The 14,375-nt window shown below is 40.2% G+C and overlaps 1 protein-coding gene across 6 annotated transcripts in view; it reads left to right on the top strand.

Moving 5' to 3' along the window:
• The first annotated feature begins 445 nt into the window (after nt 1–445).
• The window catches only part of dgki (diacylglycerol kinase, iota), a 102,645-nt gene continuing 88,715 nt past the window's right edge, over nt 446–14,375 (top strand). For all 6 annotated transcript variants that reach the window (XM_026147876.1, XM_026147878.1, XM_026147877.1 and 3 more), the window contains exon 1: nt 446–933. In XM_026147876.1, the coding sequence (XP_026003661.1) occupies nt 710–933 (224 nt within the window). In that variant the 5' untranslated portion in view covers nt 446–709. The remainder of the gene's footprint in view (nt 934–14,375) is intronic.

The raw sequence follows: 14,375 nt of genomic DNA, 5'->3' as shown, positions 1-14,375 counted from the left end.
TCTAAATCATAATTATAATTTGTGCAAGAACTCACATTTTTTTTAAAAAAAAATTCAGAATATTTTTGTGTTTGTCATTTGTTGTAAAATGTACTTATTAGGTATTTTCGGGCTTATTTAAGGGGACACTGGTCCAAAATTAAAAAAGTAGGAGAAGAAAGCGAAAGGAAACCTAGTTTAAACCTCTAATTAAAAAAAAAAGGCGGGCACAAAACTATAGTAAAAAAAAAACAAACAAGCAAAAAACCTTACTGCTCTATGTATAAATAACTATTTTATGACATAAAAAGACGATGGTTAATTTTTTAATGAATTATTATAATATTATTTTTTAAAATATCAAATGTCACATAAAAATGTTTCGTTTAAAAAAAGTTTGGGGGCTTTTATTTTGAAGACAAGTTTTCCCACTTCCTACCTGGCGTGCGTAGCTTGACGTAGCTCACTGCCAGTTGGTCAGGGGGCTCGTGAGTGCAGTTCGTTCTGCTGTCCAGGCGGCTGCGCGTGCTGCCGTGCTCGGCTGCAGTATATAAAGGCGGTCAGCGGTCAAAGCCCACACAGCCGCTCTCAGCGTTACGTTTTTTTTTTTTTAAATTTATTATCACGCCGGAGTAGTTAGACTCTCCTTTTCACCGCCGGCATCCGCGTCCTCTCAGTACCCGGAGGAGAGGGGGTCCAGCGCGGCGTGACACCGCGAGGAGCGACCAGCATGGACCCCCAAGCGAAGGATCGCACCAGCCCGGCGGCGGGGGGCTTAAGCGGGCGCCCGGCCTCTCTCGGAGCTGACGGGGGTGACTCGGAGTCCGGAGCCGGCTCGGAGGAGGCTGCCGTGGGCTGCTGCAGCGACACGTTCAGTAGCCTGCCTGACATGGAGCAAGAGACTCTGGAGGAGAAATTAAGGGGACTGGCGTTCAGAAAACAGACGTCGTATCGGTGAGTGGGATAGCTGGGAGGATGCTGGGGAAGGATACTGGTTCGAGAAGGATATGTTTGTGCATTTATTATGTCTTTGCGCCTATACTTCACTCTCCTCGTGCTTAAGTTACACGTTAAAGGCTAAAGCTGCTGCAAGAATTACACCCATGCTAGCTAAATCTTGTAAACATAAACACACACTGAGTGGTGCATACTTCAGCTCATAGCTGAAAAGCTAAATTCTCACATGTCATAGTTATGATAACCCTGCCTTGTCCCAGGCTGTGCTCACCATGCTGCTGTTGACAGCCCCAGCACTGATATGCGCACAAAAGCCAGGGCATTTTAGCCCCATCAGTGAGGGATAAAAACAATTTTACATACACAACAATGTGTGCATGTCCCTGTGGTGCTGGAACAGTGTGGAGGAGGGGGAGGGAGTGAAGCTGTATTGATTTGTGGTGTGTGTTTGCGTGCGTGTGTGCGTGCGTGCGTGCGTGAATGCCAGCAGCATCCTGACACCCCAGTGTGACTGGCAGCTGCAGTTGATAGTGAAAACTGGCCAGATCCCAAGTCCACACGTTCACACAGTCTATCTGTCTGTCTTTCTGTCTAGGCTTTGTGTTTATGTGTCTGCTGGAAATGATCTGTAGTTGGGGGTCAAATCAATCATTTCAGCTTGTTTGTGTTCGACTAACTTGTTTGTGTCTGATTTGGGGCAGTGTGATAAAGTGAAGTATAATTTTTACCATCAGCACTATTAAATCTTTGCTTGGGAAAATTGATAAGAAAGGGTCACGACCTCTAATCTGGTGACTCTGTGCTCGTATGTACTGATTTGTGTCATGAAATTAATATTTTTCACTTTCAGATGTCGATGGCGTTCACATTTTGAATGTGGGAGGGTTTGCAGGAGAGGTTGAGTGAGTCATTTTGCAACTTGCACTGTCGACCTCACTTTGACTCGTAGATTTTAATCATCAAGTAAAAATGACTCTGTTTAGGGATTAAAAACTACTTGGTTAGATTGAAGGTCACAAAACAGCTTGGTCAATAAAACCTACTTTGATCAGTTAAGGGAATAAAATCTACTCTGATTAGAAAAATATCATGTTTTTGGGTGAAAACACACCGATTGCCACTTCTTTTTCTTGGTTTCCATGGTGAGACATCCCCTCCTATTGAAATTCATTCATTTTAAAGTTGTAAATCACATTTGGTCTTCGTCAACACAAAGAATAAAAACTGTAAATTAAAAATTATGGCTGCATTTGATAAATTATTTCTTTTTAAACCTGGGTGGAGGGTGGGGGTGGGGTGGGGGTGCAGGATAATTACTGTAAGCCTTTTATTGCCCCAGTAATTAATGACCCAGTCAGATTAAATATTCCCCATGTAAACACATTACAGTTGAATAAACCATTCCTTTTTTTTTTTTTTGAGGAATGCAATTCATCTCATTTTAAAAAGTGCTGGTACATTATAATAATCCTATTACAATCCATTCGACAGATGATAATTACCCATTTTGTTGTTGTTGTTGTTTGGAGTGTGCATGATCTTTTTAAACAGTGTAAGGCAAAGACAACAGAGACTCACAACTCCTTTGTGTTTATTGTGTCATCATTTACGGAGTCTCTGTTCCGAGGGGAAACCATCTTTGGTTAAGTGAGGTTTCCAGGAGATTGTGTTTCCTGGGGAGTGCCGCAGCTGGCTTGCCTTTTTCCAATTTTATGACTGCAGGAGTAGTTTGTTGTGATAAAAGTGTTGCCTCAGTAGAAAATGCAGCAGTAAACCGGAGCATTGATGGGTTTGGTACACTGAACATATCAAACCCTCGTCTGCTTTATGGACTCCGGAGGAAAGGATGACGTCATGTGAAGAATCGTGTTCAGCCAGCAGAAGTCTTAGTTGGCAGAAGTTGTGTTATTATTATGTGATAGTCAAGGAAGTGGTGGTGTTTGATTATTTGCTCGACATGGATCCATTTTATTGCACTTAACTGAGTCAAATATAGCGAGTCAAATGTTCATAAGTAGTACTTTTTTAAAAAAATGGTGTTTCTCCAGACATTTTGTGCCTGTGAGGAAGAGTCAGTATTTGAGATTTATTGTTCTGTAAAACAGTTCAGAGCTTGATCGGAACTATTTTAAGTCACACTTTTGGCTTCCAGTGATTATGAAAACAATTACCCCATGGTAACCAATGGTTGCGAGGGAAAGATTGGTTGGGGAGTGTTTGCGGGAGGTTGCTTGCTCTCGCTGGGTGAAAGTGGTGCACCCAAAACCTTCTTACGTTTGCTTTGGTTGCTCCTAGATAGCAGTGATTAACTTTTACTTTGAAGGTTTCCCTTTTTCGTCGCCGATTTTTTTTGGTTTCACTACTGCAGTTAGTGAGGGTTTACAGATGCAGTGGTGTCTTCTGTGGAAACTAAAGGTGAATGTGATAATCTGATTGCGACTAAAATAAGCTCAGGGAGGTTTTTGATGTTATCACCATTTTTTTTGGACCAGTTTAACCTAGCAACAACTGGTCAGAGAATAAACGTTTCCCCTAGGGACCAGCAGTTTCTGACTCTTCTCTAGGCCCGTGTAATTGACCAACTTGCTCGCTGTTAGGTTCAGCTCTAGCTGAGATGACTTCGATAGGTAAAACCCAGCAGTTTCCATAGAAGAACCTGTGGAAGAACTACTACCGGTACTTGCTGCTTTTTGTCTCCAGATCTCTCAGGACCCATTGAACTGGCCTGCTTTAAGTGATGCACAGCAGCTGGCTGTTGTCTTGGCAAAGGTGATAAGATCCCAACAATTTAAATGTGAGACAGTTTAGTTTAGTAAATACACAATTTTCCATAGCCTGTGAGTAATTCTGATCATAATTTTTGCCAAAAATAAGGAGTTCCTACTCTCATTAAGTAATGACCTGTGGTCTGCCATACTACACCAAAATAAGGTGGTGTAGTCCAAGGAGCTGGCGATTGTTTAATTTAAAAATGCAACATTTTTTTACGTAAAAAGAAATGGGAACAATTTAACTGTGTTTTTATTAGGTTGTTAGGCATTAGTTACCCTGTTTTCATCTGGTTAATATACTAATACAGTTAGTTTATACAACAGGAACAACTGACGAGTACTTGTAAGGTTATCTTGTGTTTTATAAATGCCGATACCCTTAAAACCTGTCATTCATCAACAGATAGTTGTTGGTGTGAGATGAAATTTTGGCAAGTGTGATTGCTCTTTTATGATGATTATCAGACACTTGGCTCAAACTTGATTGAGTAATGCAACTAGAAACCAGAAGATTTACCCAAACTCTGGCCTAGATATTCTACATATATAGAAATGCAGATTTCTCTGTATAGAGATTAATATATACCGAGTATATTGGAATATTACACCGGAATTGAGAGTAAAAGTTCTGGGAGGAAAGTGGAATGACAAAAGATGAACCAAATAATGACCTTGTCCACCCTGTCCCTTTATAGCTGCTTCCAGTAGCTGTATTCAGTGCTCATAAACTGTAAATGGCCTCACTGGAATCCCTAGTTGGATTATTTTTGTTTGCAAAGCAGAGAATTTGGCTCATGTTACTCAGCCACTGTTTGCTACTGTGCACCGAGTATTTCAGAGAAGAAGAATGTGGAAATGAAATGCCAGATGGTTAGAAAACCTGCCATTTTTTTTCTTTTTCTTTTTCTTTTTTTTAGTTAATGAACAACTTATACTGTGTATATGGTACTCTTTGCTGGAATTTCACTTATTCCCTAGCATGATGTTCTTTTGTCACATCTGAAGTTAGAACAGTTTGTTTCTTTATTGTATTTCTAATCCACCGCAGTATGTCGGTCGTATGTTTGGACTGGAAGAATACAGTCTGGTATATTTAATTACACCAAATAAATCTGCCTTGTTCTATCAACACGACAAAGGCAGATTGGCACGGCGGTTAACGTGGCGTGTCTTGGGTTGTTTGGACCTTTGACCTTATTGGATGAGGCTATGATTAATCTGTGAATTTTCTGCTTCGTGGAATCAGCCATGATGTGCAGGAAATGGAATTAGCCGGTCAGGGGAGATGGTTTGTAAGAAGGTGGTTTACATAGCTTTGAAGTGGCCAATGCCAAGAAGTGAATTACCATATGTGGCAATATGAAAGAGCTGAGAAATTATGCTGTTGAACATCAAAGCCAGCGTGTGTGTGAGTGTATGTGAGGAGCTGTGGTATTGTGTGTTTATGGCAGCATGAGGCACGTGTAACTTATCTGCCAGACATTCGTCACACTTTGTCTGTGTGTGTGTGTGTGAGTGTGTGTGTGTGTTCCCAGAATGCTGTCCCTCCTTTTATCTATTCTTAGATGTCTCACCCATCTGCCTGCATGACAGCCCTTCCTCTGTCAAAAGACAGCGGCTTTGTGTGTGTCTGTGTAGTCAGTGCACCGGTTGGTTTGTAAGACATTACTTTAATTAGCTAGTCAGTCAGCCGGCTGGACACTCAATCTGTAAGTGAGTCAGTGACATGTTTCTCCAACCACTTCCTGGTTATCTGTGACAGGCAGTTGGTCAGCGTTGCATTTATAGATTTTTTGGATTATCTAGCTGTCAACACAGTTGGCATTAGAGCTCATAAAATTATATAAACCCGCTACAGTTCCCACAACCCATAAAGCAGAGCCTTAGCAGAGCGGCAGTTGTGCTCATAGCAGCGAAATGAGACTCTATCTCCTCTGTCCTGACCTCACAATGACCCCACTCCATCCCTGTGCACTCTTTCTGAAGTCCTAATGTACCCCAAAGCCCATATATACATGCCTACAATATTTGCAGTCTTCCTGGAACACTTTATTAATTATGCCACAACTGACTGATAGCCACATTGAGATTAGATATAAAATATTAATTGCAACTTAGAGCTGCATCATAGTTGAAATACGTAGTGGGAGATATGTATTGTAAGATGATGCCATTAGAGATGCTGGGGCTTTTCCCTGCACCATTAAAGAGGTGTTAGTCAGAGCCAAAGGACAGTAAGGGCAAAATGATTACTAGTTTTTTAATTATGCTTTTATTTATTCATATATAAACTATATATTTTTTCGAGTAGTCTACTCCCAAAGACTAATTCTCAGCCTGGAAAAATCCCTGGATATGTAACCCCTAATTATCCTCTAATGTTTCTGGCCAGCGGCATGTAAATGTTCTGTGTCTGAGGCTCACCAAAGAGCAAACAGAAAAGGCAAACCTGTATTATCTGCACAAGATAGCTATTATGTTATCTGGAATGACAGTTTTAATTTAATTTGTCCTTATTGTAACTTATGAGAACATTTGAGAGAGAACTCACTGATAAATCTGTGAAAAAAGAGCACTAAAGGATAAGATTTACAAATATGAATGGGGGAAAATTGCCTCCGTGTATGCAAACAGTCTCCAGTACAGAAGAACGTCTGTGGTTTTGAAGAGAGGGGGTAAAATGGTACATACACAGATACATTCTGATGCTAAATCAGTGTCTGTGTTCACAAAACAATCTCTGTTTACTTTATTCTGCTGAACTTACAAAGTGTCTACGAATTTCGCTCGTCTTTTGGTGGTCTCTGCGTGTTGTTTTTATATTCTTTAAATGACTTTAAAATAAAGTTTAGTATAGATTTGAATTTGTTGAAACTGTACTGGCTGATCTGAAGAGTTTTCATAATATATATATATATATATATATATATATATATATATATATATATATATATATATATATATATATATATATATATATATATATATATATATATATATATATTAGGGGTGCAACGATATTCGTATCGATATTGAACCGTTCGATACAGTGCTTTCGGTTCGGTACGCATATGTATCGAACAATACAACATTTGTAATTTATTTTATCAATTTTCCTTCTGACGATGCTGTCTGTGTTGAGCGCTCAGTGAATCTGTGTTCGACTACTCCGCCGCTGCACTGTCGAGCGCAGATCCACTGAGCGCTCAACACAGACAGCATAGTCAGGAGGAAGAGCGCAGGGCAAGCTAGCGAGACAGAAGTTAAGCTCTCAGCAACATGGACCTCCCCCACTCTCATTCAGATCTGGCGTTTGGAATTATTTTGGTTTTCATGTGACGTATGACCCTGAAGGTAAGCGAGTCATGGACTAAAGTAAAACAGTATGTTGGATGTGCCATGCAATGCTTAATTACATTGGTGTGAACTAGTGTGTTAGCGCAGTTAGCTCGTTAAGGTGTTGGCCGTCTAGCCCCATGCACGGAGCGATCGGCGGTAGCTCGTTAACGGAGATTTGCCGTGTTGTGGCGTTAAGGTCATTTCAACGAGATTAACCTGAAAGCACTAGTGGGAACACAACGAATATGACTGCACATTTACGCCGACATCATCCTAGTGCAAAGACAAAAACAACAAGCATGCTACTAACTTTAGCCGAGTCATTTAGACAGCTGTTAGCACATGATTCTCCTTATGCTGCTGAGAATATAGCCCAGAAGAAGCGGATAGTATAGCTTTTATTTTGGAAAGAGCCATTTCTCTGTAATAAACTCTCTTTTCCAAAGATGCATGATTCCTCAATCAGATACAGGGCTCGCAATATCGCTAGCCCGACGTCCCGGAGCTAGCGATTTTTTCAGTCGGGCTACCAAAATCTATCTCTTCCCTGCCTGTCGGGCTATTGTAGGAAAAATATATGTCAATGCTTTTGCATTCTTTCAGAAATGTAGCTGGGTAATTATGTCATTGGCATCGGTGAGCCACTGTCAATATGTGACATATTGAAATCGCGTTTGAATTTCCGCTTGTTTTTTTGCTTTCACTTTGCAATCGTGCGAACTGTGTATAGAGAGCGACAGTACTGATTGGTGAGTGATGATAATTTGTGCACCAATTCCTCTGACATTGTCTTATTAATCGTTAGCTTACTATGCAAACATGACAAGTGAAATCTCCTGCAGCTTAAACATGTGAGAGGTTGATCGCGCAGAAAATCGCTGAGCTTATGTGAGTGCGCGTGTAAAAGCAGCAGGAGAAGTTATGACAAATCAGACTATAAGGCAAAAAGAAAGTGCAGCTTTATGGTTTCATGGACAAAAGAATTTCTGTGGCTGCAATATGACAAGCTAAATAACCAGGGCTGCACATAAGTGGTCCGCAGGTGCGCATTCGTTGTCAAAATAAAAAACACGCACAAGGGTTAGGGTTAAATTTAAAAACTGTACTTTTGAGTTAAAATATATATTTATAATTTTAATAAATGACAAATTAAAAAGGCATGAACATTTTTTTTGTATCGAAAAAATATCGAACCGTGACACCAAAGTATCGAACCGAACCGTGAATTTTGTGCATCGTTGCACCCCTAATATATATATATATATATATATATATATATATATATATATATATATATATATATATATATATATATATATAAATAAATAAATAAAAGTCTGATGTGCCTGCCTTGTGCTGCATTTTTGGTATGATTATATTCAGCTGATTAAAGGAGTAGGCAGTTGAAAAATTCTATAAAAACAAGTCTTCAGGGTGCCACTGTAGCTCACCTGGTTGATTGGGGAACCCATGGGGGCAGGGGGCCCTGGGGTCGAGTCCACCCTGGACCATTTCCTGCATATCATTCCCTCGCACTCTCTTCCTGTGTTTCTGTCTGCTCTCTACCATTCTGTTAAAAAAAATCAAGGCTAAAAATACCCCCAGAATCTACTGTTTGTATCCCAGCTGTCAAATGCTTCCCCTGGCACCTTCTTTGACTCCAGGATGTCATCGCTAACAAGAAGCCGACAACGCTGAATCACACATTATTTGACAACCACCTAAGACTTCGAGTCTGTAGCTGATGAACCAGCTATCTGGCCGTGATCTCTGACTTTGCAGGCAAAGAAAATGCCAGCGTGACCTGTTTGCCCCGAAGCAAAAATACAAAGAAACAAACACTCTGTTTCATCACCCCAGCTTTACCGTGTGGTGAGATTTTTACCGCCGCCTTTGTGGGAATTGTTGCTGAAACAAACCGCCACAGGACAGGATGTTGCAACGCTATCCTTCCGCTATTTACGGCCCGCTTTACAAACGGCATATCACAATAAGTGCATGTCTGCAGTCCAGGATATACTCCGGGTTTCACGTCCACTGGCTGACTGCGAGGTGGTGTATGAGAGGGATGGAGAGAAAAGGCTGGCGAGGCACACACAAATGCAGGAGGAGAGAGGAAAAAAACATAAAAAGATACGAGTGTATCTCATGTTGCTACTGCTGTGTACCACCTGCGGGGGTAAACAGTGATCAAAGGCCTTTCATCATCTGATACTGCCAGAATATAAAACTCTATTCAGCCTTCAATTAGGACAGAATACAGAGGGGAGAGGGGGAAAGGAGGGGTAAAAAATGGCTATAGAGGGGAAGAGAAATGGGCAAATGTTTGATACAGAGTCAGAGGTATATATGAAAGAGGAGGAAGCAGGAAAAAGAGAGAATTAGTGGCAGTGGCATATTATAGGACAATTATTTTATTACCCAGTGGAGAAGTGACATTAGGCGGAGTAATAAAAGTTAACTCGCTCTTAAAATAAAACAAGCCCGGTGACTTGAATGAAGCTGTCTTCTGGTGTAAGAGTAAGGCATTTAAGGTCCCTGATATATTTATAACCAGCGGAGCTCCTGCTGCTGCTTATGTGCTGAAATCTTGGTTTCTTCCTTCAAGCTTTAAATTCTGTTATCATTAACCTGTCATTCTTTTTAAATTAAACTTAAAAAAAAGATGTGAGTTTGCAGTAGAAAAAGCATGTTTGATTTTCCAAATGTACTTACCCGGAGCTCCTGAAGGCACTCGTGAATTTTTAACTTTCTGATTTTTGTGTCTGCAGTTGTTTTCTATGGACGATGCACACGGTCAGCAGCCTGAAACGGCCTAAAGGAAAGAGATATTTATGAGTTAGAAACCTTTAATGTCATTCTACTTACAGTAATTGTAAAACAGAGCAATACATCCCAGTGCAGTTCAATAGCATTGGCTTTCTCTGGGGAAATTAAATGGGAAAGGCCAAAACAGAAGAAATACCTTGCATGCAGTAAGGGCGGCATTTAATAAGCTACAAAACACATGGGCACACATAATTTTTAATGACATTTTTACAATTTAATGCATTCAGGAAAAGGAAAACTGTTTTGTCAAATTTTGACAGGAATGTAGATGTTATTAATTTTGCTGTTATGTCCTTAATTTATCTACCTACAAGTCTCACTGAGAGACGATCAGACATCAAAAATTAATGTTTTGGTGACGCTTTAGTGTGTTACTCTGGAAAAATGTCGGCCTGTTTTGGCTGGTTTTTCACTTTAGTGTTGGTTTAGTAATGGTTCTCAAAATATGGCGTGTGGACAGTAAGAAGAAAAACTATAAAACTATAATTACTATACGTATCAAAACATCCAAAGGAGATGATGCTTTTGGGTTGACCTTCACTTTTAGATCAGTTTCTATTCTGAATGATTGCTAAAAATTCTGGAGTATGGTGCATGAACCATTTTTGTGCAGAAAATGAACTCGAAATTACTCTTACATGATCCGCACTGTATGAGTGCTTCTGACGTTAGTGAGCCTTTGACTCTCCTGAGGTTTCCATTTTTAGTTTTAGTGAAATGGTCTCAGCAAGTGCTATGTGGGTGTAACAGCAGAAGGACCTATTATTTTATATGTAATATATATGTCCGTGTTTGCTAATACAGCACACTTCTCCTTCTGCGTTACCTCTCATGGCTAAAGTGAATGACAGACAAGATCAATAAGAAATAAATAAAGAAATGTAAAACAACGGTAGCCACTGTGATGTCGCCTGCTTTTGAAGACATCTCCATTGTAACTTTTGGAAAGTAGACATCATCAGCGGGAGGTAGATCTGAGAAGCCAATGAACGCTGCATGCTTATTGGCTTGTAGCCCATTAGTCATCTCTGGTAAAGCATATTCCTGTTTATTGTCATTATGATCACAAGTGGTAACCTTGACCTACAAAGTAAACATTATGTTGCACTCAGTAAGACTTGGAACTGGTACTTGAAGACATAAAGTCAGCAGGAAAGTGTTTAGTAAAAGGTAGAGCTCAACTGAGGCAAATGCTGTTTTCCCATAGAAGGGTTGGTGTGACAGAAGAGGATGCTAGGGACAGCCTGAGATGGGAGTATAAATATCCAGGATCTGTATCCAAAGTTTGCCAGACTGATCTTGATCTGTGTGAAATAGTTTAGGATGAAACCAAATGAACACATCTATTTAACAAAAAATAAAATAAAATCAGGAAGGAGAACAGAGCTCATCTGATAGGCCTGTGTGGGTTAGCCTAACAATAAAGGTTTGGGATCACTGCTCTATAGCGTAAAGCAAGAAAGACCTGATCCCGAATGTTCTATACAACCAGTGTAGGAGCTGGTTTTGTAGTGCAGTATGTGTTAAATTCAGTGGAACGTTTGGCTCAGAGTCCAGGCAGCTTAAAGACACTCATGCATTTTTAAGCAGACGATCACAGCACCAATTGTTGATGAAATACAAGGCTCAGTGACACAATTTTCCCTCTCTCCTCTCATCCTCACAACGGATGAACAGATATACATGCATATTTATGATTTCTCCTCTTGTTAGGAAGCAGAGGAGGAGGGAGAGTAAGCTGTAAGGTAGACGAGATAATTCAAAAAAACAGAAGAACATATAGGATTTTTGTAAGATTAAACCAGTCTCAGTGCTATGAAGCTGCAGTTTTCTTTTAATCCACAGTCCTGATTTCTCAAAGTTGATTATATAATTCATTTGGGGGTAAAAAGACATTTTATGGGACTGAACACTTCGAGTGTGAGGCATGAAGTGTTCAAGACATAGTTAAAGCTATTTGTATGTCCAAGGCACCTGAACCCAAAATTTTGAATGTAAGATTAAATACTGACGCCATTATGCCATTTCCAGGCATTATACTTTTTCAAACTCTTCCTGGGGATTTTAAGGGGTCAGCTTTGTATTTGGTCAGTGTAGATGGCACAGCTTCGTCATGCTAAATTTGGAGGCTTTTCAGTTTTTGTTGAAGGGCGTGTCTGTGGCCCAATGGGCCACAGACAAGCAAATGACATGTTGCACTTACAGCTTCAAGCTGGTTGACTGAAGCCATCTAAAAAGTTGGTCAGGAAAGTCAAAAGGGAGTTGGTGTTACTTTATTTTGAAAACCGTGAGCTTTTACCAAATGTGTGACCATGGCGGCATGGAGAATTCGATGTTTTGCAATGGAAAACAAAATTGAACTCAAACACCCAAACTTCTCGTTTGATGAGAGCTACAGAGCAACACAAGCACAATAAGATAATTTTGTATACTGGTACTGGTATACTGGTAATGGTGTTAGCCTAACCTGTGGATGGACTACATCAAAGGTTAGGCTGTTCATGCAGATTGAGCACAGAAGTCAAGGAAGAGTCAAAGGCACCTTCACAAGATAAAGGGGGGAGAGATAGGGAAATGCTTGTGAGACTATAATGATATCATTACATCAAGAATCCAAACTCAATAATATTATATAAAAAAACAAAAAAACCCTCATCGCCAGACTAACCACAAAGTCAAAATAGGAGCCAAAACTCAATAATATCAAGCAAGAACCCAAAAATATTCTTTCTTTTTTAGCCATCTCTCTCCTGATTGGCTGCTACTCGCAAACAGAAAGGTTGAACAGAAAGTGGGAGGGGCTAGAAGAGCGTAATTGGAGTATTTGAAGTAGAAATAGCCTGAAATAATTTATTTATTAATTTTTCTTAAGCACAAATTCTGTGCCGAAGGGATTCTGCTTCATTCTCCAGAATAATGAGTGTGTTTATGTTAGTGTATGTTATTCATCGTGATGTGTAGGGTTTCTCTGCTCACTGACTCAGTCTCCTTTTATTTCTATACATATTATAGACGGTGTTATTCGGAGGTGTTGGTACAACCTTCGCTACCTTCACTGAGTAATGCTGTTCTAGTTGTCTGGTGGTGTGTTTGTGTGTGCTTATGCATATCAATCATTTTCTTGCTAAGAGGAAGAAGAAGAGTGATGACATCTTTTTTTGGAACAGTGGGATTTCTGGCTTATCTCGCTCTCTTTTCCTAGCCTTTTCAGGAGTGTTTGAGAGTGACTGGGTGTCTCTATGTGTGTGTGTGTGTTGGGGGTTATTTTGCCCATAATGCAGTGTGCCGAGGCATTAAGGGGGATTGGCTGACAGGAGCCGCTCCTTATTAGTCGTCTGCCTGGCTGTAAGAGGCTTTTCCCACTTGGAAACGGGGCTGAAAAAAAGAGGGCAAAAGGCGAAACAGACGAAAAAAAGGGAAGTAGATCTTCTTAGTGTACTAGAGAAGAGAAACCATGACGTGTTGCAAGATTAGTCAATTAACTTCCTTCCCTCACTAGGTGATTGTGACAGGAGTTTTCTGCGACAGTTAGCGTGACGTGTGTAGCCTGTTGTGACCTGCTATTTGTTAAAAATGACTACCCACACTGATCATCAGAGAAGTAGTCTCTCATCTATCATGCCGCAAATGATGTAGTAGAAGAAATTGTGTCCTTTATGGCCACAGAAAGTGGCCTGATGATAATACAGTATAATGAGCAAAAAAGCAACAACATGGTAAGTAAATCAACAAAGGCAGGTCTGAAAACTGACTGGTGATGGCTGACCACATCAATGCAAGCAGAATGACTCCTAAATACACTGAATTCGCTGTAATGGAATGAAAGTCTGATGTGATTTAAAATAAAAGAAGAGGACAGCTTTCCCAACCTCTCTTCCGTGCCACTTTATGTAATTTATGTAGTGTAGCTGTCTGTTTACATTCCACAGATGTAGAGAGGCACAGCGTTGGACCTGCTTGTACATTTTGTCAAGAAATAACCACCATAAATTACACCTTCAGTTTCTGAAAATGTGTTTTGACATACTTAAACTTCCTTAGGTAGCTGTTAGTATAAGGTTTGAAACCCCTTTTCCATTAAGACTGCCTTAATACTTCATGGCATTGAATCAACAAGTTAATGGAAACTTTCCTAGCATTTGCTCCATATCGACATGATAGCATCGCAAAATTGCTGCAGATTTGCCCATGCACGTTTTGGATTGAGATCTGGTGATTGTGGTGGAAATTAGAGTACAGTGAACTCATTGTCAGGTTCAAAAAATCAGTTTCAGATGATTTGAGCTTTGTGACATGATGTGCTATCCTGCTGGAAGGAGCCATTAGAAAATGGGCACACTGTGCTCATGAAGGAATGGATATGATCAGCAACAAATTTCAGGTACATTGTGGTTTTTAATGAATGCTTAGTTGGTAATAAGAGTCCCAAAGACTAGAAAATGTCCCCCACATCATTGGAGCGCCACAACCAGCCTGAACCACTGATACAAGGCAGGATGG

Source organism: Astatotilapia calliptera, chromosome 17, assembly GCF_900246225.1.
Source record: "Astatotilapia calliptera chromosome 17, fAstCal1.2, whole genome shotgun sequence".
Taxonomy (NCBI): domain Eukaryota; kingdom Metazoa; phylum Chordata; class Actinopteri; order Cichliformes; family Cichlidae; genus Astatotilapia; species Astatotilapia calliptera.
Note: the sequence above shows the minus strand (reverse complement) of the source record. Positions and strands in the feature narration are given on the sequence as shown.